This window comes from Monodelphis domestica, chromosome 1 (genome assembly GCF_027887165.1).
Source record: "Monodelphis domestica isolate mMonDom1 chromosome 1, mMonDom1.pri, whole genome shotgun sequence".
Classification (NCBI taxonomy): Eukaryota; Metazoa; Chordata; class Mammalia; order Didelphimorphia; family Didelphidae; genus Monodelphis; species Monodelphis domestica.
In genome coordinates this window covers 737,398,507-737,424,467 of record NC_077227.1, presented here as the reverse complement: position 1 = coordinate 737,424,467, position 25,961 = coordinate 737,398,507, and the positions used below count along the sequence as shown (strand labels likewise).

The 25,961-nt window shown below is 40.3% G+C and overlaps 1 protein-coding gene across 1 annotated transcript in view; it reads left to right on the top strand.

Moving 5' to 3' along the window:
* EXOC6B (exocyst complex component 6B) overlaps positions 1-25,961 on the top strand; it is a 468,443-nt gene that overhangs the window by 235,457 nt on the left and 207,025 nt on the right. Inside the window, exon 8 of the mRNA XM_056814064.1 lies at positions 23,994-24,062. Within this exon, the coding sequence (XP_056670042.1) occupies positions 23,994-24,062 (69 nt within the window). The remainder of the gene's footprint in view (positions 1-23,993; positions 24,063-25,961) is intronic.

The window sequence follows — 25,961 nt, the reverse complement described above, 5'->3', positions numbered from 1 at the left end:
CCTTCATTCCTCACATTTTTCAGCAGGTCTCATCAAGAGCAGCATGAATGGTTCTGGGGAGATTGTATCTTTTTAGCTGTGTCAGGGACCCCCAAGGGATCTTCATGAGGAGATCACTTCTCTGCAAGGCACCTTGAGCCCCAGATGAAGAAGGCTGCCCTGGTGAGGGAGACTCTGGAGGCCGCAAAAGGCAGGGACAGAATCGGGCTCAGATCCGGATCTTAACTGTGTGCCTTTGGGCAGGACCAAAAAGAGCTCACGTTTCCCTCCTGCATTTAGCTTGCCAAGGTTCCTCCTAACAAGCCCCCGAGGTGGATGCTGTTCTCCCCTCTCATTTCAGAGCAGGAAACAGAGGCTCTTGGACCTTCAGGAACTTGCCCATCAGCATGTAGCTAGTGAAGGTCACTTGGGGTTTCCTTCTCGGATTCGGGGATCTCCTTCCAGGCTCTAAACCTGTGATCATATGAATGAAGAAAGTATTTCTAAGGTGCATTCTCTGTTCAAAGCACTGTACTGAGTCCTGCAGAGATATATGAAAGGCAAGAATATTTCTTCTCTAGTGGGAGGGACACCACAAGAAATTTTCCACTGCAAGTGAGATGGAAAGGCTGGGAATTATTTCCATTAATCAAATTATATCTTTTTTTTTTAATCCTTACTGTCTGTCTTCGTATCAGTTCTAAGAAAGAGAAGCAGCAAGGTCTAGGCAGCAGCTAGGAAGTGTCCGAATCAAGATGTGAACCCAGGACCTCCTTTCTCCAGTTTGGCTCCCTACCCACTGAATGCCTGACAGTTGCCATGCTTCTGATGTTGAACTCATTTGATGGAACCAAGAACTTGGATGCCAAGAACGTTATTTCACAGGTTTTTAGTAGCTGTGGCTGCGGAGGAGACAGAGGCCTCTGTGCCCCAGCCACAATGCCAGTGATCTGGGGAGTGTAGGCACTCCAGGGGCTTTAGGCTGCTCTGTTGGATAGGAGCACTTGGTATTGATTGTAGCAAGGAAAGCAGGTTCTTTCTCCATAGGGATGCCTTCCCTGAGAGCTGTGGAGCCTGGGCTGCCGGCCGTGCTGGTCGGCTCGGGGCTCTGCTCTTCTCGAAGCTTTTGGCTTCAGGGTCCAGGCCTGTCCCCAAGGAGTCTGAAGGGAGGTGGCAGGGTGGACGATTGCAGTAGTTCGACTTGCCCAGCACATGGGGACTCCTCTTTCCTTCAGGCTGCACGTGTGACTCTGTGGGATTTCTAGAACAGGAAACTGTAGGCAGTCAGCCATGTGATTTATTAAGCATGATTATTTATCTCTGCTCCCTTTAATAAAAATGACAGCTAGCATTTTTATAGCACATTAAGGATTGGAAAGCTCTATAAATGTCTCTTTTTATCTTTATAATTCTGAGAGATAGGAACAATTATCATCACCCCCATTTTAAAGTTGAGGAAACTGAGGCAGACGGAGGTTAAATGACTTGTCCCAGAAAGTGTCCGAGATTGGATTTGAACTCAAATCTTCTTGATTCTAGGTCTAGTACTCAACTCATAGTGCCACCTAGCTGTCTAAATAAACGAATGCAAAATATGGATACTTTTACAAAGAGTTTCATTACTTGTGATAGTAGCTCTAGTCCTCCATTTTCTGAACATATATAAACCTGACTAATGAACTTATTCTAATATCTTCTTATTTTCTAAGCCAAAATGTCCCCTACTCTTTTTTTTCCTTTTAATAGGAACCTTCCAGTTCAATCATTTATTAGGTTAGAGATTCACAAATCTACAGTCAGAAGTAAAATGGAGAAATTCTCTAATTCAGCCTCCTCATCTTGCAGACAAAATAGGGTTAATTTAATGACTTGCTGAAGTCACAGAGGTCCAAAGAGCTGGCCTGAAGGTGTCTTCCTGTATTAGTGCTAGTACTTTTGTTTCCCTAGGAGGAAGCCCTGAACTTGAAGGGTAGAAATAAGGTGCCATCCTAGTGTACAGGACTGGATCATAGGCTGCCCAGGTGTCAGAGGAGCCAGGTGAACTGTGACCCAATTGGGAAAACTGTGATGAGACTTGAGGCAAAGGGACAAGATCTACCATGTGAGCAGTATGGAAAGGAGAGCAAAGTTGTGTTGGAATGGCAGAACTCATGTGCAGCAAATGTGACAGCCAAAGGGCATGGCCAATAGAACCCCAGAGGTTACCAAGTATTTGTGTGTTTTTTTTTAATTTTCTAAATTTATTTTTTAGAATATTTTTCCAGTTTGGCATGATTCATTTTCTTTCCCTCCCCACTCTCAGAGCTGACAAGCAATTCTACTGGGTTGTACAAATGTTGTTACTTATTTCCACATTATTCATTTTTGTTATAGAGTGACTTTTTAAAGCCTAGATCTCAAATCGCATCCCCATATATACATGTAATAAGTGATGTCATATGTTTTGCTTTTGCGTTTCTACTCCCATAGTTCTTTCTCTCAATGTGGACAGCACTCTTCTACACAGTCCTTGAGGAGTGTCCTGGCTTGTTGCATTGCTCCTCATAGTAAAGTCTATTACACTGTATTTTCCCACAATGTTTTACTTTCTATGTACACTGTCTTCTGGTTCTGCTCATTTCACTCTGCATCAGTTCATTGAGGTTCTCTCAGTTCATATAGAAATCCTCCAGATCATCAATCCTTACACAATAGTATTCCATCACCATCATATACCATAATTTGTTCAGCCATTCCCCAATTGAGAGACATCTCCTCATTTTCCAATTTTTTGCCACCATGAAGAGTGTGGCTATGAATATTTTTGGTCAAATATTTTTCCTTATGATCTCTTTGGGGTACAAACCCAGCAGTAGTATGGATGGATCAAAGGGTTTACAGTCTTTTAAAGTCCTTTGTATATAATTCCAAATTGCCTTCCAGAATGGCTGGATTAATTCAGAACTCCACTAGCAGTGCATTAGTGTCCCAATTTTGCCACATTTCCTCCAACATTTATTATTTTCTTTTACTGTCATGTTGGCCAATCTGATATGTGTGAGGTGGTATCTTAGCATTGTTTTGATTTGCGTTGTGCTAATTATGAGAGATTTAGAACATTTTTTCATGTGCTTATTGATAGTTTGATTTCTTTATCTGAAACCTGCCTATTCATATCCCTTGACCATTTGTCAGTTGGGGGATGGCTTCATTTTTTTTTTTGTACAGTTGGCTTAGTTCCTTATAAATTTGAGAAATGAGACCTTTGTCAGAGGTTTTTGTCATAAAAATTTTTCCCCAATTTGTTGCTTCCCTTCTAATTTTGGTTGTATTGGCTTTATTTGTACAGAAACTTTTAAATTTAATTAGAATGATTCATTTTACACATTTATAGTGTTTTCTGTCTCCTTCTTGGTCTTAAATTCCTTCCTTTCCTATAGATCTGACAGGTATATTCTATGTTCATCTAATTTGCTTATGATTTCCCTCTTTATATTTGAGTCACTTACCTACTCTGAGTTAATCTTGGTATAGGGTGTAAGACGTTGAGCTAAGCCAAACTGTTTTCCTATTCTCCTTAGCAACTTTTGTCAAATAGTGGGTTCTTGTCCCAAAAGCTCAAATCTTTGGGTGTATCCAACACTATCTTGCTACTGTCATTTACCCCAAGTCTATTCCATTGATCCACCCTTCTATCTCTAAGCCAGTACCATATAGTTTTGATGATCCCTGCTTTATACAGTATAGTTTGAGATCTGGTAAAGCTAAGCCTCCTTCCTTCACTTTTTTATTCATTATTTCCCTTGGTAGTCTTGATTTTTTGTTCTTCCAGATGATAACTCTTTCTAATTCTGTAAAAAAGTGTTTTGGTAGTTTGATAGGTATAGCACTGAATAAGTAAATTAATTTAGGTAGGATTGTCATTTTTATTATATTAGCTTGGCTTACCCATGAGCAATTTTCCTGTTGTTTAGATCATTTTATTTGTGTGAAGTGTTTTGTAGTCATGTCCATATAATTCCTGAATTTGTCTTGGCAAGTAGATTCTCAGGTATTTTATCTTGTCTAGAGTGATTTTAAATGGAGTTTCTGCTTTGCTGTCCAAGAGGGAGACAAGTTCTGATGCCTTGGAGAGGAGCCACAGGAGACTCAATTGATATTCCCTTCCCAGAAGTAATGGTCACATTTGTTTGATTACTGTTCCCAAAGCTAGAGGTGGAAAGGGGATTGGAGGAGTGTTGGGGCACTGGGTACCTGGCAGCGGTGTAGGTGGTGAGGCTGCTGCTGGATTGCATGTCAGGCAGGCTTCTGACAGCTTGCCCTCACTCACTCTTTGAGGACAGCTTCACCCCAGGGATAAGTTCTGTGGGGCCTTGGAGATCTGGAAGAGACCCTAGCAGGAGGAATGGAAAGAAGATGGTGGTGGAGACACCCACAAAGGAGAGTATTAAGCCTGGCTAGATCTAGGAGATATTTTCTAGGAATAAAAAGAAGGACTGCTCTAATAAGAGCATGACCCAGTGGAAGGAATGTGGAGAAGAGCTTTGGATATCAGTGGACTGGAATGCCCCCAATCAGTAACGGGGCGTGCAGCCTAAATGCACGAGGCATCTCAGACTCCATGAAGAGAGGCCGGGCTTCTGGTGGTGAGGAGATGCTCATCTCCGTGCTTTCCTGCTCCCCAGTCCATCCCTGCGCGCTCCATGTGGGGGCGGCATTCTGGAAGAAGGACATGGATAAACTGGGAGGCCTAGTGTCTTTGATGACGGGCGGGGGGCGGGAGGGGGGTGTGCCTTGTGAGCATTGGCGGAAAGAACCAGGCATCGTTCTGCTTCTGCCCTCTAATTCCGCGCTTCCTTAGACGTCCAAGATCCTTGTTTTATGGCTGGAGAGATCAGAGCCTGCAGTATGTCCCAAGACGAGCCTAGCCCAGGCCTTCCGGCCAGGCTTCAGTACAGGCACACCTAGTGCAGAGCAGACAAAGGCCTAGAAAACCTTTTATTCAGGGAGTCGACAGACCTTCAGTCAAAGTTCTAAGAGTTTGAAGGAAGGTCTTTTGGATCCAGATGATTCTGGAACTCTCTTCTAATGTCATCATCAGACCTCTTTTTCTAGCTGCTTGGAACGGAATTTTATTTTATGTATTTATTGTACTTATTCTTTTGAGTAAGAAATCACTCTTGTTTGAGCATGCACTTGAACTTCCTGATTGCCCCAAGCCTGGAATGCTCAGAAGGTGCTGGGCCAGGTGGATTGATTGAGTACTTGCAGGATCCCTGTTTTCATGGGTGGGGGGACTCACTCTGCCCATGGGGATACTTTCAGTGATGTATTTTATTTTATTATTATTTTTTTAAACCCTCACGTTCCATCTTGAAATCAATACTATGTATTAGTTCCAAGGCAGAAGAATGGAAAGGGCTAGGCAATGGGGGTTAAGGGGACAGGGTCACACAGCTGGGAAGTACCTGAGGCTAGATTTGAATCCAGGACCTCCTCCTGTCTCTAGGCCTGGCTCTCGATCCACTGGCTACTCAGCTGCCCCCTAAATGATATATTTTAGATATTGTTTGGACTGAGCATGTTTGTATTCCAGGGCCCAGCTGTTTGCTGACCTCTTCCACTGTTAGGCTGTTTGTCTGCTGGCGGAGCTACTCTTGAAACCTTCCGGACTCATGAGTTGCCTGGTGGACACTGGAGAAACCAGTGTCTGCCCCAGGTCACAGGAGAACTAGATGAAGAAGCCTGTACCTTCTTGCTCTGTGCCTCGGGGCACGTCACTGAACCCCCATTGCCTAGCCCTTGTGTTTCTGTCTTGGAATTGATACTTACTTTTGATTCTGAGACAGAAGGTAAAGCTTAAAAAAAACCTTGTCCTGCTAGCTTTTGCTTTGATGGTACCTGCATTTCTTAGTCTCTCTCGCCCAGCCCACTCCCAGACAGTTCGGTTTTGTAACAAAGAAGAAAACGAGAATCAAAACACATCCATTGACAATCGCCAATGCTTTAAACAGATCTGTTCTTAGCTGGAGGACTGGGGGCTTTCTTGACGTGTTTGCGCTGATCGTGTTCACCATTGTTTTTGTTCCCCTTTGCTTGCCATCAGTTCGTACTTCCCAAGAGTCTCTGCATTCTTCAGTCATTAGTACTTGTAATGTATTAATAGCCCATTACATCCACATGTTAAAAGTTATTCAGCCATCCTCTAACTGACTGACATTAATTTTATTTCCAGATATTTTTGCTGCTACAAAAAGTTAACCTATGAGTATTTTTGTACATATGGGACCCTTCCCTCTTTCTTTAATGTTCTTGGACTACATATGCCCAGAAGTGCTATCCTTGAATCAAAGCGGAGTTTAGTGACCTTTTTATAGAATTTTCTAATTTTTTTCCAGGAAGCCTGAACCAATTCACTATTCCACCCCAAGTGCTATTTTCTTACAACCCCAGTGATATTCACCACTTTAACATGTTTCCTTTGTGAACTCTAAAATGTTCTAAATTAAATTGTTTTTCACTCAACAAAAACCTTTTCTTTTCTCTCTTCTATCTCCTTTTTTTCCCTACTCCCCCACTGAAAAAGGGGGGAAAAACACATCCCTGTTACAAATATGTATAGTCAATCAGAACAAATGTCTGCCTCAGCCATATCTCAAAGCTTAGGTCTCCATCTGTGTCCTGACTTCATCTCTTCTTTGATCAAGAGATGGACAGCAAATTTCATCCGAAGTCCTCTGAAGGACTTGGTTATTGCGCTGATCAGAGTTCTTGAGTCTTTCCAGGTTATTTGTTTTTACCTCACACAGTAGGACCTTAGTACAAATTATATTAAAAGTCTCTGTGGTTGCCTCATTCCTTTAGAGATAGCCCTGAGTTCTTTTGTATGTTCTCCCCCATTAGTCAGACCCAGTTTGGATTTGTTTGCAGACTCCCTGCCCTACCTTCGGTTAGTGAATGACCAAACCCTAGTTACTCTTCCATCTTGGCTCCACCTCCGGAAGTCATACTTTTAGGTTTTCAAACTACTTTTCAAACTATTTCATTTGATCTTCACATTATATCCTCATGAAATAATATTTATAATACTACCTTTTATTAATCTAAATTCTATTTATCTCTCAAGTTCCAATTTCTTAATAAATCATTGATTAACCTCTCTTGTTCACACAGATTTCTTCATTTTCTGAACTTAAAGTGTCTTCTGGATAGTTAGCCGTTTACTTGTTTCATATCTATTAGGTTTATTACCTAGTTAGATTATAAACGCCTTGGAAGGAGTGATCATGTCTTGTTCTTTCTCTGACTGTCACATGCTCCCTTCCCTTCCCCTCAAATACCTAGCCTTGTCCTGCAAATTTTTTAACTTAATTTTTTAAATTACATATATAAACATTTTTGATAATTGTTTTCTGACATTTTGTCATTCTGACATTTGTCAATAATACTCTCTTCCTCTTCCCAGGTTATATTAGTGCTTTTCTTTCAATATTTCCATATTCTTCATGGTGTAAAAGAAAACACATATCACACATACAATAAAAAAAAACTCATGAAGGAAATAAAATGAAAGATGACATGCTTTGATCTGTAGTCAAACTCCAACAGTTCCTTCTTTGAGTGTGGAGAACTTTTTTTTTTTAGCCTTGGGGTTATCTTGAAACTTTGTTTTGCTGATAGTAGTTTAGTCTTTCACAGTTGATCATCATATATTTCTGTTACTATTCTGGTTCTGCTTTCTTCTCTTTGCATCAGTTCATGTGAGTCATTACAGGTTTTTCTGAACTCATCCTTTTCATCATTTCTTATGGCACAATAGTATTCAGCCATTCCCCAATTGATGGACATCCTTTCAGTTTCTAATTCTTTCCCACTTCAGAAAAAGCTGCTAAAAAATGAGCCGCTCCAAATTCTTAACAAAAATAAAACAAAAACAAAGCAAAAAACATTTGTTTTAATTCCAGCAGTAAATATCTATAGAGGAAAACTTTGGAGTCTTTTCCCCTGGATGCAAAAGCTATATTATTGACTTAATGATAGGAAAAGTTTTTCTGCCACTTAATATACACAGTATAATTTCTGGGCTGGAACAAGTGAATGAATTAGTAAACTCACAAGGATTTTGTTAAGGGAAATCAGAACTACAAAGTTAAATACTATTATCTGTCAAGATAGGACCCTTTATATTGGGTGACTATTTATCATATGTGTTTGCCACTTCCAGTCAAGCCTGGGACATGCCCATATGATTCCAAAAAATGTAATCCATGTCCAGATGCATCCTGAGTTCCCTCCAGTTATAGGAAAATAAAATTACTGCTAAGTCTTGGAACAAAAGATTTAAGAGAATCCCACTGCTGTGGGGTGATATTTGTCAGGTGTTTTCTGGCTTCTAAACATAATATAGACAGATCTCCTAATGCAAAGAGGATGCCCTTTCAGGTAATGAGATTTTTTTTTTCTTTTTACAGAAGAATGTCTGGTACATTTTAATAGCCTGAGATTCTGGCTAATGCTTTGAAATGGACCCTGAGTCTGTTTTCATTTCTCCCCAGAATGTTTTTGGATGAACTGGTAATCCAAAGTCTTTTCAATGTGGAAAGTGCCTCAAATCACCAGTGAATAATGGACCGGACCTAGATTTCAGAAAAGCCTTTATCATACTCTTTATGCCAAACCAGGGGCTTTGAAAGGTTTCTTATGAAAAGAATAAATACCCCAAAGGATGTTGAAAGAATGATGGTGATGTGTGTGTTCTGGGAGCAGGAAGAGTCAGGCAAGAGCAAGCTAATGGGTCTTGCGTTCCATATGCTTTAGCCAAATAGGCATGTGTCTCCTAATGAATTTCTTCTGTGCTATTGAATGGAGAACACTTTCTGTTCTTACCTCCTTCAGATTCCCAGTCAGTGCACCGGGAATTTGACCACTGGCTCTTTGATATTTAGGCTATAGTAAATTAACTTCCTTACAAAAGTATCATAATTCTTCTTTGTCTTCATGTATAAGTAAACTGTATGAGTTAAAGATCTACCTTGGTGGCAAAAAGAACTTTTTACCTTTTATTCTTTTTTTATTCTTGTTTTTTTAAAAAAAAACTATAGCTGAAAAAATTCCACATTAAGCATTGTATACAATAATAGCAATATTGTATGATAATCAGCTGTGAAAGAATTAGCTACTGTCAGCAATACAGTGATCCTGGAAAATTCTGAAGGACTTGAAAGAATGCTGTGAAGCTGCAGAGAAAGAACTGTTGGAGTCAGAGACAGATGAAAACATATGATTTTTTAACTTTAATTTATTTGGGGGTTTTGGTTTTAAATGAGTATTCTTTTACAACAATGAATAATATGGAAGTATGTTTTGCATAATAACACATATATAATTCAGGTCATATTGCTTATCATCTCTGAGAAGGGTGATGAAGGGAGACAATTTGGATCTTACAAATTCAGAAAATGTATGATGAAAATTGTTATTATATGTAATTGGGAAAATAAAAAATATATTTTGAAAAATCCTAGATTATCCATTTAAAACAATAACAGTTCTTTAAAAAAGCCCCAAGTCTCATTAATATCTTTTCCTATGTAAATCTTTCTTAAATTCTACTCAGATGGGATCAACCACTGACTTCCCACATTTGTTTCCTCTTTTACTATTTTAAGAGTGGCATAGTTTGTGAAACATGGATAGTGGTTAGTGACTGTGAATACATCACAGGTTTTAGGTACTAGAATTTTGTGAGATTTATCTTAATTGAACCATAATTTGTATTCTTGACAATTCAGTATCTATCAATTTTCCTTTTCTCCTTGGAATCCTCTTGGTTTTCCTATAAATCTTGTCTGATGAGACATGGAAGACCATTCGCCAGGATGCCAGTGTATTGATTCATTTTCTTGCCAGTTCTCCTCATTGCTAGGGTCTCATTTCCTCTTTTTGGCCCCTTGATGGTTGGTGTGGTTGAGAGGGGGAAGTCTCACCCATTGTGAGGAATATTTCTTTTTTTTTCTTTTTTTTAAAAATATATTTTATTTGATCATTTCCAAGCATTATTCGTTAAAGATCATTTTCTTTTCCTCCCCCCCACCCCCCATAGCCGACGCGTAAGTCCACTGGGCATTAGATGTTTTCTTGATTTGAACCCATTGCCATGTTGATAGTATTTGCACTAGAGTGTTCATTTAGAGTCTGTCCTCTGTCATGTCCCCTCAACCTCTGTATTCAGGCAGTTGCTTTTCCTCGGTGTTTCCACTCCCATAGTTTATCCTTTCCTTATGAATGGTGTTTTTTTCTCCTGGATCCCTGCAAGTTGTTCAGGGACATTACACCGCCACTAATGGAGAAGTCCATTACGTTCGATTATACCACAGTGTATCAGTCTCTGTGTACAATGTTCTCCTGGTTCTGCTCCTCTCGCTCTGCATCACTTCCTGGAGGTTGTTCCAGTCTCCATGGAACTTCTCCACTTTATTATTCCTTTTAGCACAATAGTACTCCATCACCAACATATACCACAGTTTGTTCAGCCATTCCCCAATTGATGGGCATCCCCTCGTTTTCCAGTTTTGGGCCACCACAAAGAGCGCAGCTATGAATATTTTTGTACAAGTCTTTTTGTCCATTATCTCTTTGGGGTACAGACCCAGCAGTGCTATGGCTGGGTCAAAGGGTAGATATTCTTTTGTCGCCCTTTGGGCATAGCTCCAAATTGCCCTCCAGAATGGTTGGATCAATTCACAACTCCACCAGCAATGAATCAATGTCCCTACTTTGCCACATCCCCTCCAGCATTCATTACTTTCCTTTGCTGTAATGTTAGCCAATCTGCTAGGTGTGAGGTGATACCTCAGAGTTGTTTTGATTTGCATCTCTCTGATTATAAGAGATGTAGAGCACTTCTTCATGTGCTTGTTAATAGTTTTGATTTCTTTATCTGAGAACTGCCTATCCATGTCCCTTGCCCATTTATCAATTGGAGAATGGCTTGATTTTTTGTACAATTGATTTAGCTCATTATAAATATGAGTAATTAAACCTTTGTCAGAGGTTTCTATGAAGATTTTTTCCCAATTTGTTGTTTCCCTTCTGATTTTAGTTATATTGGTTTTGTTTGTACAAAAGCTTTTTAGTTTGATGTAGTCAAAATTATTTATTTTACATTTTGTGATTCTTTCTATATCTTGCTTGGTTTTAAAGCCTTTCCCCTCCCAAAGGTCTGACATGTATACTATTCTGTGTTTACCCAATTTACTTATGGTTTCCTTCTTTATGTTTAAGTCACTCACCCATTTTGAATTTATCTTGGTGTAGGGTGTGAGGTGTTGATCTATTCCTAGTCTCTCCCACACTGTCTTCCAATTTTCCCAGCAGTTTTTATCGAATAGTGGATTTTTGTCCCAAAAGCTGGGATCTTTGGGTTTATCGTATACTGTCTTGCTGAGGTCGCTTTCCCCCAGTCTATTCCACTGATCTTCCTTTCTGTTTCTTAGCCAGTACCAAATTGTTTTGATGACTGCTGCTTTGTAATATAGTTTTAGGTCAGGGACTGCAAGGCCCCCATCGTATGTGTTTTTTTTTCATTATTTCCCTGGATATCCTTGATCCTTTGTTATTCCAATATTTCCCTGGATATCCTTGATCTTTTGTTCTTCCAAATGAACTTTGTTATGGTTTTTTCTAAATCAGTGAAGAAGTATTTTGGTAGTTCAATGGGTATGGCACTAAATAGATAAATAAGTTTGGGTAGGATGGTCATTTTTATTATATTGGCTCGTCCTATCCATGAGCAGTTAATGTTTTTCCATTTGTTCAGGTCTAGTTTTAGTTGTGTGGCGAGTGTTTTGTAGTTGTGTTCATATAGTTCCTGTGTTTGTCTTGGGAGATAGATTCCTAGGTATTTTATTTTGTCTAAGGTGATTTTGAATGGGATTTCTCTTTCTAGTTCTTGCTGCTGAGCTGTGTTGGAGATATATAGAAAAGCTGATGATTTATGTGGGTTTATTTTGTATCCTGCAACTTTGCTAAAGTTGTTGATTATTTCAATTAGCTTTTTGGTTGAATCTCTAGGATTCTTTAAGTAGACCATCATGTCATCCGCAAAGAGTGATAACTTGGTCTCCTCCTTGCCTATTTTGATGCCTTCAATTTCTTTATCTTCTCTAATTGCTACTGCTAGTGTTTCTAGTACAATGTCAAATAGTAGAGGTGATAATGGGCATCCTTGTTTCACTCCTGATCTTATTGGGAATGCATCTAGTTTATCCCCATTGCAGATGATATTAGCTGTTGGTTTTAGATATATACTGTTTATTATTTTTAGGAAAGGTCCTTCTATTCCTATGCTTTCTAGTGTTTTTAATAGGAATGGGTGTTGTATTTTATCAAAGGCTTTTTCTGCATCTATTGAGATAATCATGTGGTTCTTGCTAGTTTGCTTGTTGATGTGGTCAATTATGTGGATGGTTTTCCTAATGTTGAACCAGCCCTGCATCCCTGGTATGAATCCTACTTGATCATGGTGAATGATCCTTCTGATCACTTGCTGGAGTCTTTTTGCTAGTATCCTATTTAAGATTTTTGCATCTATATTCATTAGGGAGATTGGCCTATAGTTTTCTTTCTCTGTTTTTAACCTGCCTGGTTTTGGAATCAGTACCATGTTTGTGTCGTAAAAGGAGTTTGGTAGAACTCCCTCTTTGCTTATTATGTCAAATAGTTTGTATAGTATTGGGGTTAACTGTTCTCTGAATGTCTGATAGAATTCAGAGGTGAATCCATCAGGCCCTGGGGATTTTTTCTTAGGAAGTTCTTTGATGGCTTGATGGATTTCAATTTCTGATATGGGATGTGAGGAATATTTCTAAAGAAAGATAACAGCAGCTTTAAAATATTTATTGTATTCTAGGTCGGTTGGTTTCTGGAACTCTTGGTACTATTGCTTTTTCACCTTTGAAAAAACTTTTTAGTTTTAGATTACATTCCATTTCAATGTTTTTGCCTTTGATGGACACCAAGAAATGGTGTAGAAAGTGCTCGGCTCTTGAGTGGTGAGTACTTTTTTGTACATTCTCCTGAAGTAGCAATCCAGGAGAAGCAATTGCCTGACTGTATCTCCACAAGGGTTGCTTCCCCAGGGTGATGACTGTAGACACTGACTGGAAGCATTATCCCTCCCAAGGCTCTTGGGCTCAAGGATTGTGACTATTTCCATCATGGTCAGAAGAGAGGTTGTCAAGGTGGTGGGGAGTGGTTGGACTTGCTTGGCCCATGCTGCCTCTGTCAAAGGGCGCCTGGTTGCTCCCACCATACTGGTCCTTATATGCTATGTATAGCAGTTAGTCAGAGGTTGATAGGGGTGGCCTGCCCCCTTTGCACAGAAGATGATGGTTTGAGAGCCAGGCAGGAAGCAACAGGATTTCTAGTCTTGGGGTGCTGCGACTCCCAATGTTCTTAGCCCCATCACTTTTTGGTGATAGTTGGTTAGGAAATATGACCCAGTCTCTACCTTTCCCTGCATTTTATAATCCTAAGAACGTTGACTTTAGTGGTTAAAAATGTAGCCTACATGTCCTTGGGCAAATCCCTTCACCTCTTAGGTAGACTTTTCCACATACACAGTCTTAGAAGATAGATCGTTAAAGGTTCAAGTTATAGAGCCTAATGAGGTAAGAGGCCAGGAGGGCCTGAACTAGGATGGTCGCTTTATGTGTAGAGAGAAGAGGACATAAATGAGAATTGTGTAAAGACATGCAAAGATTTGGTAAGTGACATGATGTATCAAGTGAATGCCAGTGGTGAGTTGACGATAATACAGCTGTTGAAATGTGAGTGATTAGAGAATTAGTGGTTTCTTCAGTAGTTAATAGGGAAGTCTGGAAGATGGATAGATTTAGGAGGAAGGATAATGAGTATTGTTTTTAAAATGTTGAGTTTAAGGTCCTTATGATACATCAAATTTAAAATGTCCATTGGGAATTTGTGGTTTGGATTTGGAGAAAGACTAGGGCTGAGCAGATTTCAGAATCATTTGTATAAAAATTATAATTGGATCCATCAGAGGTGTGATGATATCACCAAGTGAGATAGTATATATGGAGAGAGGAGAAGGTAGGACAGAGCCTTGGCACACTCATAGTTAGTGGACATGACATAGATCTAGCAAGGAGACTAAGAACAAGTGGTCAGTTAAGAAGAGAACAAAGAGAATGCAGAGTCATGAAAAGCCAGAGGGAAGAGAGTATCCACTAGACTGGTCATCAGTGTCCCATGATGCAGAGATCAGGAAGGATGAGTATTGGGGAAATGGGATTCATTGGAAACTTTGAAGATAGCCATTTCAGTTAAATAATAAAGTCAGAACCTAGATTGCAAGGGGTTTAGGATCAAGTCAGAGGAGAAAAGGTAGAAGCAGTATAGACATCTTTCTCAAGGAGTTTAGCTGAGAATAGCAAAGTGATTTAGAGTGATAACTAGCAGAGATGAATCCTCTGAAAGTTTTTTAAAGAATGGGCAAGGCTAGGGTATGCTTATAGACATCAAAGAAGAAAACAGCAGGGGGAGATATTTAAATTTGTAGTGAGAAGGGAACTGAGAGGATACTGTGCTTAAAAAATGGAATTGTATCAAAGGTACATGTTGAAGGTTTGTCCTTGACAAAGTTAAAGGGCTCCTCTTTATTAGAAATCTGAGTAAAGCCTGAGAGGGTATCATGAGGTTTAGAAAAGGAGAAAAGCAATAACCCACAACAAATGATTTTTGTTGCTAGTAACATATAAGGAAAGGTCATCAGTTGAGAGGATGGAGTGTAGGGGCGTATATGAAACTTAGAAAAGAGGGGATTTGGAATAACCTTTGTGAGAATGGGGTAGAGAATTGAATGAGGAAGTGTGGAAATATGTCCTTGCTCCAGTTGAAATTGGATAACATGAATACAGTAGATTTGGTTGGCGTAGTTGCATAACTCTGTCTACCTACATTCAGCAGTATGTGAAAGGGAGGTGGAGGATGCTTGATGGTGGGAGCGATGCCACTTTGGAGGTAGGTAAAGCATAAGCGCCAATGGGATACAGTTCCATGGGATTTGAGAGTTGGGTGTAGTGTGGAATTAAACTGGTTTAATATAAAATCCAGATTGGTAAGGCGGGAGAGCATTTCCAGAGCAATTATGGTGAGGGCTGGAAGAGTTAGAGGTGATGATGACAACGAGGATGATGATGGTGATGGTGATGATGATGATGAAGATGATGAAGATGAAGAGGAGGAGGAGGAGGAATAGGAGGAGAAAAGGAGGAGGAGAAGGAGAAGAAATTTCAGAGAAGTAAAGTTTAGGAAGAGGTGAAATGAGAAGAGAGATGTAATTTCAGGGTTGCTGGTCATGGAAGAAGAAAACTACTTTGTGAGCGATGGCAAGGTCAAGGGTGTGCCCAACTGTATTTTGCTGAAGGTGGGTGGACAAGGAGGCCATAGTGTGGACTAGATTGAAGAAGTGGGAGTGTAAACTGTTTAAGGGGAAGATTCACACATTTGTTGAAGCCCTCTGGTGTCAGTCAGTCATTAGGTACACATTGAACACCTGCTGTGTGCTAAGCCCAGGGGATAAAAGGGGCAAACAATATACCTTGTCCTCAAGGAGCTTCCACTCTCATTGGGGAGACAGTGTGCAAACAAGCATGCACAGAGCAGGCTCTAGACAAGGTGAACGGGAGGACATGAACAGAGGGAAGGCAGCGGAATTACAAGGGGCTAGGGAGGCTTCTTGGAGAAGGTGGCATTTTAGTTGGGAAATGCTTGGAGCCAAGAGATGGAGCATCTTGTTTGGGGGCCAGTGGTTGGGAGTGAGGAAAAAGAAGACTGGAGAGGTGGGGGCGGGGGGACAGGTGTTGAAGGACTGTGAAGGCCAAATAGAAGATTCAGTATTCCATCCAGGTGGAGATGGGGAGTTCCTGCAGACCAGGGCTTTAGGAAAATCACTTTAGTGGTTGAATGGAGATGGACTGAAGTGAGGAGAAATTGGATTTTGCAGTAATCCAGGGGATAATGGCAGCAGTTAGTGTAGGAAAGAAGTCTGTGAGCTAGGCACTGTGCTCATTGAAAAGGAGAAAGGAGACCCTGGAGACTGGTCAGTGCCATTTGGACTGGTTGACCTCTTTGGATCCCATGAGCCTTAGAGAGGAAGGGGCTGCCCATGAGTGGCAGAGAAGCAAGCATCTGACTGGTGGTGAGGAACAAGGAGATGTGCTCGTCTTCTTCCGGGACCTGTGAGCTGGGGAGGTGAGAAGGAGATGCCATCAGGATGGAAAAAGCATGGGCAAGGAGGTCACGTTTGGGGAGGGGAAGCCAGGCCTGGTAAGCACAGGAAGGTGTAAGGAGATGGCCAAGTGTGTTAACTTGAGATCTGAATTTCCAGAGGACTTTGTGGAAATGCAGTCAGAGTAAGACAGGCCCATCAGCATTGATTAAGACCTTACTCTGTGCTAGGTTCCCACACCCAAGCAGAGAGAAGGCCAGGCCTGATCCTGGGGGAGCTTCCATTCCCAAGGGGCAAGAGCTGACTGGGGGGAGAGAGGAGAGTGCCTGTGCTAATAAGGCCTCATGGAGAAGGGTTGGAGCATCAGGGATGGCGCCTGGTTTGGGTGTACAAAGGAAAATGCAGCTTTCAGAAGGAAGCAGCTAATCCGAGAAAGAAGCCTCCTGAGTGGAGAGCATTTCCAGTGTGACAAGTCCAGGGGAGCAGTGAGGTTTCTGTGGCCTGCTTGAGAGAGGAAGTGTGAGGCAGCCCAGTGCCCTGACGCTGTCGAGGTGGATGGAGCGGAGGGATCAGGCAGAGAAGGTGAAGGGAGGTAGCCCAGGATTCCGGGTGACTTAGATGGGGAGAACGCAGGAGGGTAGAGTTTCATTCAGTAGTGAGTCCAGGCGACATTTCCCTGCAGATCACAGATGAGGAGAATGGCAGAGAGTTTTGGGTGGTGGGCCAAACAGGGGCCTGACAGTGGTGTGAAAAGCAGAAGGGCGCCCCCCCAGCCCCCACCCCCTCCCCCTCCCCCCGTGATTCGAATTCTTTTTCCCTGTCATGTTTCAAAACAGCCAAGTTCTCTTCCATGTTCTCCCTCTGCCCCTTTTCATGTAACTTATGGGAGGGCTGTGTTTTGGCCTAGGACCTCTGAGGATTCAGATCCTCCATTGTTCCTCCTTGAGGGCAAATAGGTTTAAAATGGCCTCCTTACTGCCTGTATTTTGAAGGGGCTGGCAGTTGCTGTCCTTGGTGATGAAATGAGCACTTAAATAGCCCGGCATTTCATTTGGATGCTTAAGGAAAAACAAGTAGGTAAAAAAGGCTGAAGTTTGAGTTTCCTGTCCGAATTAAGTTATGGACACCAGTGTGCAGGACAAATGTTCTTAGTCTTTTCCCGAACCTGCTTGAAGCTTAAGGAAGAGCCGCCAGCCTCTCGTAGCTTAATATCTTGAGTTCCTGACTCTGGACAGAGGAAATGCTTAACTATTTTAATCACATTTTTGTATCTTAGGGGAGAAGAAAGTCCTCTGACAGGAAATGACAATGCCCTACCACAAAGGTTCTCTTATAATTGGGGGAGCTTCGACTGATAATGAATTGTCAAGATGGATCTGTGTAAAATGCAGTCTGTGTTATTTAGGTTGGGAAGGAACAATTAGATGAAGCTGATAAAGGTGGAGTTATGGCTTTGTTAGGAGACAGAAACCATTCAAGACTGTCATTGTTAGTTTAAGGACGTATCCTGGGGCGCCTCCCTGTGCCCCTAGCCAAGCCTAAATCTGCTTGAATCATTGTTTGAAACTTTGGGGAATAAATAGCCAATACAGAATATAAGACAATATCTCAAATCAGACAGTAAAATGTAGATGTTAAGACATGCCTCTTGATTTGTGTCAGGGGAAACTTTTTAAAGCTTACAACTTCAGTTCTGTTGAATATTCTTCATTGGGTTGTTCCAGGGCTTCCCCTACCCCCTTTCTTTTCACATTTAGCTTTTTGAAAGCCCATTTCCTGCCCTTCTAAACATGTGGCATTCCTTCACGTATTGTGTGTGTGTTGATCTCTGCCTTTCAGTTGGGGTAAGCAATTCTTTCTCATAAGTAGAGGCAGAGAGAGAACACTTTTGCCCCAAAGCATGTTTTACATACTTTATCCACATAGCACCCCTCTGAGGATAGCCACATCCATTATTCCTTTGTCATCCTTCCTCCATAAGGGGGTCCAGATGGCAAATGACTTCCAGAAAGACACCAGAAAATTGGTGGCAGGGAGTTAATGAAGGATTGAATTTAAACATGCCCCTGCTTCTCAGTGCTTTCCCCTCTTTGCAGCTCAGGTATGTGTATCCTCTCAGGGACTGTGCTAAACATTGCAGATACAGAAATAAGCAAAAGGCAGCTCCTGTCCTCCCTGGGACGGATTCAATCCCATTAAATAGACATTTCCTAAAGACCCATTATGTACAAGGCTTTATACTAAGTACTGAGGATACAAAGATGAAAAACTTGTAAACTGTACCTTTGAAGAGTCTAAGAAGAAACAGAACAAACACTGTGGCCTCCCGATGACTAAAGAATTATTTAAATTTGATGGGGTCAGCTGCATTGAGACATTTTGTACTGTCAGGTTTAATTTTAAACTACCTTGAAAGCAGACTCTGGGAAAAATTATTTTCCTCTCATAATTCCATTAGTCATTAATGTTAGTTTATTCCAAAGCAGAATATTGAAATTTTAGCTCACTGCTATATATTACTCTGTTTCTGTCTTCTCTATGAGGTAGGGGAGAAGGTGACTTTTGAATTTGAGTCCCCACAAAATCCAAGGGAAATTTGCTGTTTTACTCTCACATTAAAGCTATGAGCATGATTTCAACTCGAGAATGGGTGAAACACCAGTATTAACCTTTTTTTGTGAAGGAAGCTTACATACAAATTATATGTTACAAGTAAGGGGAACTAAAGATCTCATACTGAGAGGCATATTTGATCTCTAAGGTGTCATTGGGGTTTGGGGAAGATGAAATTTATAAGCAAAGTTCCACTCTGGAATGCTATACTTTATTTAAAAGACAAAGGGTAGTAAAAGATCAGGACAGAGTTGAGGGGTGGTAGAACTCTATTTGAAGAAAATATTCTCATGTGAAAATATACTTAATATTCCCTCACATGTGAGGGAACTGGGGGAAGTAGGGGAGTGCAGAATGTTTAGGTGAAGATAAATGAAGTTAGGATATCTTTGGGATACACTTGAGCCCCCCCCCGGCTCAGTTCACAACTCCACCAAAAATGCATTAGTGTCCTAGTTTTTTCACACCCTTTCCAACATTTATCATTTCTCTTTACTGTCGTATTGGCCAATCTGATAGGTGTGAGGTGTCACCTTAGAGTGGTTTTAATTTTCTCTGATTTAGAGGGATTTAGAACAGATTTTTGTATGATTATTGATCGCTTTGATTGCTTTATCCAAAAACTACCTATTTATATCTGTTGACATTTATCAATTGGATAATGATTTAAATTTGACTCAGTTTTCTGTATATTTGAGAAATTTGCTGTAAAATTTTTCCCATTTTGTTGTGTCCCTTATAATCTTGGTTACATGAGTTTTGTTTTATTTAAAAACTTTTAAATTTAATATAGTAAAATATTCATTTTCTATCTGGTAATGTTCTCTCTCTTGTTTGGTCATAAATTCTTCCCTTCTCCATGGAGGGGGGGGATTTCCAGGCAAACTATTATTCCTCTAATTTACTTATGGCATCACCCTTTATGATATATACCCATTCATATATCCATTTTGATCATATCTTGCTATATGATGTAAGATTGAGCTGTACCTAGTTTCTGCCATACTGTTTTCTAGTTTCCCCAGCCATTTTTAAGTAATGAGTTCTTATCCCCAGAGCTGAAGTTTTGGGGCCTAGCAAACACTAGGTTGCTAAAGTCATTTACTCCTGTATATTGTATATCTAATCTATTCCATTGATCCATCATTCTGTTTCTTAAGTAGTACCAGACTGTTCTGATGATTACTGGTTTATAGCATGATTTGAGATCTGCTACTGCTAGGCTACCATCCTTCATGGTTTGTTTGTTTGTTTTTTTTTCATTAATTCCCTTGATATTTTTGATCTTTTGTTTTTCCTGATGAATTTTGATGTTATTTTTCTAGTTCTATAAAATAATTACTTGGTAGTTTAATTGGTGTGGCACTGAATAAATAAATTAATTTAGGAAGAATTATCATTTTTATTATATAGCTCGACTTATCCATGAGCAATTAATTTTTTCCAATTGTTTATATCTGACTTTATTTGTGTGAAAAGTGTTTTGTAATCATGTTCATATAATTCTGGTTTTTGTCTTGGTGAGTAGATTCCCATGTATTTTATATTGTCTAGACTTATTTTAAATGGAATTTCTTTCAATCTCTTGCTGCTGAACTTTGTTGGTAATATATAGAAGTGCTGATGGTTTATGTGGATTTATTTTGTACCCTGCAACTAGTTTTTTTAGTTGATCTCTAGGATTCTCCAAATATACTGTCATGTCATCTGCAAAAGGTAATCTTTAGTTTCCTCATTGCCTACTTTAATTTCTTCACTTCTTTTCCTTCTCTTATTACTAAAACTAGTGTTTCTAGTATAATATGAAATAGTGGTGATAATGGACATCCTTTGTCCATCCCTGATCTTATTGGGAAGTCTTTTAACTTATCTCCATTACAGATGATACTTGCTGATGATTTTCTACTTACAGACAGAAGGCTATTATAGCAGTCTAGGCATGAGGTGATGAGGACTTGCACCAAGGTGATGGATGGCTGGATAAGTGTAGAGAAGAGCATGTACATGAAATGTTATGGATATAGAAGCAAGATATGGCAACAGATTGGATATGGAAAGTCTATCTCTATGGGAGAGCAATCAGTGAGCATTTATTAAGCAACTCTGCCAGTCACCATCTTAAGCACTGGAAAGAAAGGCAACTCCCTCAGCCTCCCCCCAAAACCAATCACAAACCAGTTCCTGTTCTCCAGGAGTTCACAATTTAATCAAGGGAGACATCATCTAAACAACATAAGAATGATCATTGAACCCCTGGTAACTGATGAGATCACCAAGCCAGATAATATAGAAAAAGGAGAGAAAAGGGCCAAGGACAGATACTTGGGGGACAACCACAGTTAGTCTGTTTAAAGTAGATGAAGTACCTTCAAAGGGTACTGAGCAGGAGTGGTCAGATAGGTAGGAAGAGACCAGGAGAGAGCAGTATAATGAAAACCTCAAGAGAATACCAAGAGAGTTATTGAAAGTGTCAAAGGCGACAGAGAAGTTAAGAAGAATGAAGTTGGAGAAAAAGGCACAAATGTTCTAAGTTTGCTACCTTTCCAGTCTTCTGCCTTAATCTCCTGATATGTACTCTGACATATGTACATTGGCCTCCTGGGTATTCCACCAACCAGACTGTCTTTGTCTCAGCTCCAGGCATTCCCTCTGGCTGTCCCCTATGCCTGGAATAGTCTCCATTCTCATCCCAGACTACTGATTTCCCTGGCTTCCTTTAAGTCCCAACAAAAATCCTATCCCTTATTAGAAACTTCCAACCCCTCTTAATTCTAGGGTCTTTTCTCTGTTAATTAATTCCTATTTATCTGGTATAGAGCTCACTTTGCATATATTTGTTTGCATGTCTCCCCTATTAGATTGTAAGCTCCCTGAGGGCAGGGTCTTTTTTTTTTAATCTTTGCACAGAAATGTGAGTTAAGTCCATGGGAACAAATGAACCTGGTTAGATGTAAAAGAGAAACCACTAAATGCTTGCCATTTATATAAAAATAGTGCTTTTAGAAGCAAGGAGCATCACGGTATCCTAGTGAGAGTGGAACTTGTGGGTCACAGGACCCAAATTTGAATTCTGGTCCTGCCATTTTTTACTTGTGTGACCTTGGACAGTTCTTCTTAACTAGCCTCAGTTTTCTTATATGTAAAATGAGGAAGTCCAATTAAATGAGTTTCTAAGGTTTGTTCCAGCCCCTGGCCTATGACCAATGAATCTTTCTTTTCTTGCAGCATTTTTACATTGTTTTTTTCTTTTTTTCATTTCAGTCTCACCATTCCTTGAAGTTGACAAGTCAGGTGCCAGGACCTCCAGTTTAGGGATAGAATTGAGGTTCTGGAGACTAACTCTGGAGGTTGCATTTTGTCCACAATAATGGGACATTTATGCCTAACCTGGAAACAGTCTTTCTCCTTGCTTCTAGTCTTTAGATACTTTTTGTTTGCTTTGTCTAGGTACTATTTCTAAGCGTGATGTTCAAGTTAATGTCTTTTAATGTTACTGCCATGTTGTTTCTTTTCAGAAATTTGATTTATAATCATTTTCTGAGACTCTTCTTGGCATAATGCTCTATTTTGACAGAAAGTCATGCTGACCTATCCTACCTACAAAGTCCTGATTCCATGGTAACCTAAGAACTGACCAATTAGCTCATCCTCTACCCTCCAGAATGGGCTAGTTCTACTACAATTAATTGACTAGCTATGACTTTACCTTCAGAGATTAATGTGTTGTAAATCACCAGTTTGCTAGGTTGATGTGGTCTGATCTAAACTACAGCAAGGTGATATTGCCCAAATCCTCATTTGCTTATCCCTTTCCTGGCCATCTGCTGCCATTCTCTTGACCTAAGAGTCCAGAGAATTCCATATTTTATTTTAGAAAGGAACTTAGGAGGCATGACTGTGGTGTGCTATTTTTCATTCCAGTCAGAACAATCCCTTCCTCCCTGGCCTTGCCTGACTTCATTGCTATTCTTGTAGTTTGTTCTTTTCTTGGCTCAGATATGATAGGTGGTCCCTCTCATGGGCTGGAAATCTGAAATTCTTTCTTGTAGCTGGAGATCAACTTTGTTAATTCAGTGACTCTCATTATCCAATTTGGATTCTCCCTCCAGTGACAGATTCTTAAGCTGTGTGAATCAGGGTGCTCAACTAGGCCTTCCTTCACTTCCTTCTCCACTGGGCTTTGGTTAACTTTTAACTTGAATTCTTTGGAGACTGGTAGTCTATCACTTGAAGCTGTAGAGTAGTGATGGCAAAACTTTTAGAGACCCATTGCCCAAATTGCAACTCTCACACAAGGTAAGCCTTATCCCAGACAGGGGAGAGAGGACACACTCCTATTGGGCTGCTGTGGAGAGGGATGGTTGAGATGGGTAATGTGAGAAATGTCCTCAGGCATGCATGGAGCGAGGAAGGGGAGCAGCCCCTTTTGATAGGCTCTGGCACGTGTGCTATAGGCTCGCCAACATGGCTATAGCATATTACTGAAAACATGTTTGTAGGCTGGGCCTTAGTTACAAGGAGAATCTTGGGATCATGAAGAGCACTGTGGTCTCTCCCCTTCTGCCTTCAGTGCAGAGTGTGTGTACTGATGGATCATGCCTCTGGATTGTCCAATCAGCTACATACTCCCCAGTCTAATTTAGTGTGAACCATGGAAATTCTTCATTTACTTCCTTCTTTCTGTTGAATGCTTAGGTATCTCATTAGGAGGCTTCACCATGTTGCAGGGCCTGACATAGCATGGTGCCTCTGCACACAGGGGCACATGGAGGCTCTGGTGACTTCACATTAGAGAACCAAGAAGTATGGACTATATTTCTGCCCTTAGGAAGTTTCTTGCCTCTTTGGGAAGAAAAGCCCACGTGGGAATAACTAGTGTCAAAGAGCATGATGAATGATAGAAGTAAAGGGGAACTGAGGATAAGAGGAAAAGAAATCACTTCTGTTGCAGTGATGTATATAAGGAAACCTTCCATTTGGTTGAACTGTGTTCTGGACACTGTCTATGATGGTCAAGTCAAATTAGCCTGTGATTAAATACGACGGCTGTATAGAACACTGTCATCCTCTGTAGGAGATGCAGGATTTATCGTGAAACATTGGGAGTGAACATGGGCTCTCACCATTCATGGTTGGGTGTTGCTAATTTTCCTCTTGGTTTTATTTACAGGTGCCTGGGGCCCAGGAACTGGTGGACTTTTCTCCTGTTTATCGATGTTTGCATATATATTCTGTTCTGGTGAGTCCTTTATTAGACTACTTCTCCGGGCCTCCCCTCTGGACTATGCACATGGAAAGAATAATGCCTTCTTAGGTCTGGGTAGTTTTTTGGGAAATGCTAGTGAAGCTATAGCAGAGAGAGTAGAGTGAGAGCTTGTCTTCATTATCCTAGTGCATATATTCATAAATGCCTCTAAGTGGTGAATGATTTGCTTGTGGACACTTCACTGATATAGGCCAGAAACACAACTTGAGTCCAGCTCTCCTGACTCCAAAGAAATTTGAGCAGCCTCGCCTCCTCTCAGTTCTAGTGTTGAGAGTCCTCCTCCTCCTCCTCCTCCTCTTTCGTCCTTCCTCTTCTTTGTGATGATCCCCTGTTTTCTCTTCTGTCTTTGGAAGTCTGTCATGAGATTGTGGCTGAAACCATCAACTGACTAGTGTCTATTGACAGTACTTTGGTAGCTCATATAACCATGTAAGGTCTTCTCTTCTCGGAAAGGTCATTGCATAAAGCATGGCATTCATTTTCTCTTCGGTCTGTAGAGGCTGGGCCAGGCTGTGGACCACAGGTTGAGATCCTGGTGTTCCAGGGAGGCAGACTCTTGGAGAAAAAGGATGTCTTAGAAGCCCACACTGGAGATTATAGCCTCTGTTGTGGGTCTGTACCGGCTCCTGTGCTGTTTGGAGCAGAGGTCACTCCATTAGCACAGTAGCCTGTGACACTGAGGTTGTGTTCTAGATATGTAATCCAAGTAGCTAATAGACATTAGATCCAGATTAAATATCGAAAATCTTTGATTTTATCTTTCTAGATAAATGTTGGCTAGCAAATTCGTCATCTTTTCTCTTCTTTCACCTTAGGCCAAACACGGGTGTCTTGTGTAGTTATGAGAGTCTATAGTTGTTCATTGTCAGGAATTTTTAATATAAATAAATTGCCTGTGGACGTTAAGAGGCCTTTTTACAGCAAATTTTAAAAGACTATAGCAGCCCATATCAAAATGACAAAGTCAAAGGACTTTAAAAATAGATTTTTATTGCTATCTTTTGTCTTTACATTGCCTAGATTTCTTCTTTATCTCGCTACTTTTTAAAATGAAGGCTATTTCTTATACAAAATAAAAAAGATAAAAAGCACATGAAGAGGAAAAAGAAACTCAACAAAGTCATTCAGTACATAAAAGAAGGCTGATATATACAATGGAAAATTTCACACCCCTGCATGTTGACCTCTACAAAGCAGAAAGGACATGACTCCTATTAACTGTCCCCCCAATATATTAAAGTTTTAATTTTATATATCTAGAGAGTATGACATCATATCTTATTTGCATATTAACTAAAATAGATTGTTATTGATATTTTTTATTTTTGTGATTCCTGGATTTCTCTTTATACCCCATTACCCTTCTTTCTCAGAGAGCCATCCTTTATAACAAGGAATTTTTAAAATAAAAAGGGAAGAAGAGGAAAAAATTCAGCAAAACCAATTAGTACCTCAAAAAAAAAATGCAGGATTCTATATCCATGGATTCTGTTCCTTCTGCAGAGGACTGGGGGAAAGGAAGACATGGTCTCCTGTTTCTTCTTTGGGACTGGACTTGTTCTTTATCTTTTGGCAATATTCTATTTCATGATGTGAGATTAAAAATGAATAAATACTCAAAATATTTATTATATAGGATTTAATAATAACAATGTGAGTAAGAAAGGGGTTAATTCAGCCAAGTGAGCAGAGCACAGAGCCAGAGAGACCCACACCTGCTGTGCTTTACCAAAAACCTAAGCTCTAAAAAGAGCCTGCAGTGTGGATCTCAGCCAAATTTATCTTCCAAGCATCCATACATAAAATGAGGATATAACTTAAAAGGATGCTGGGTAAATGTAGTTCAGATATAGCAAATTTCTATTTGCACAT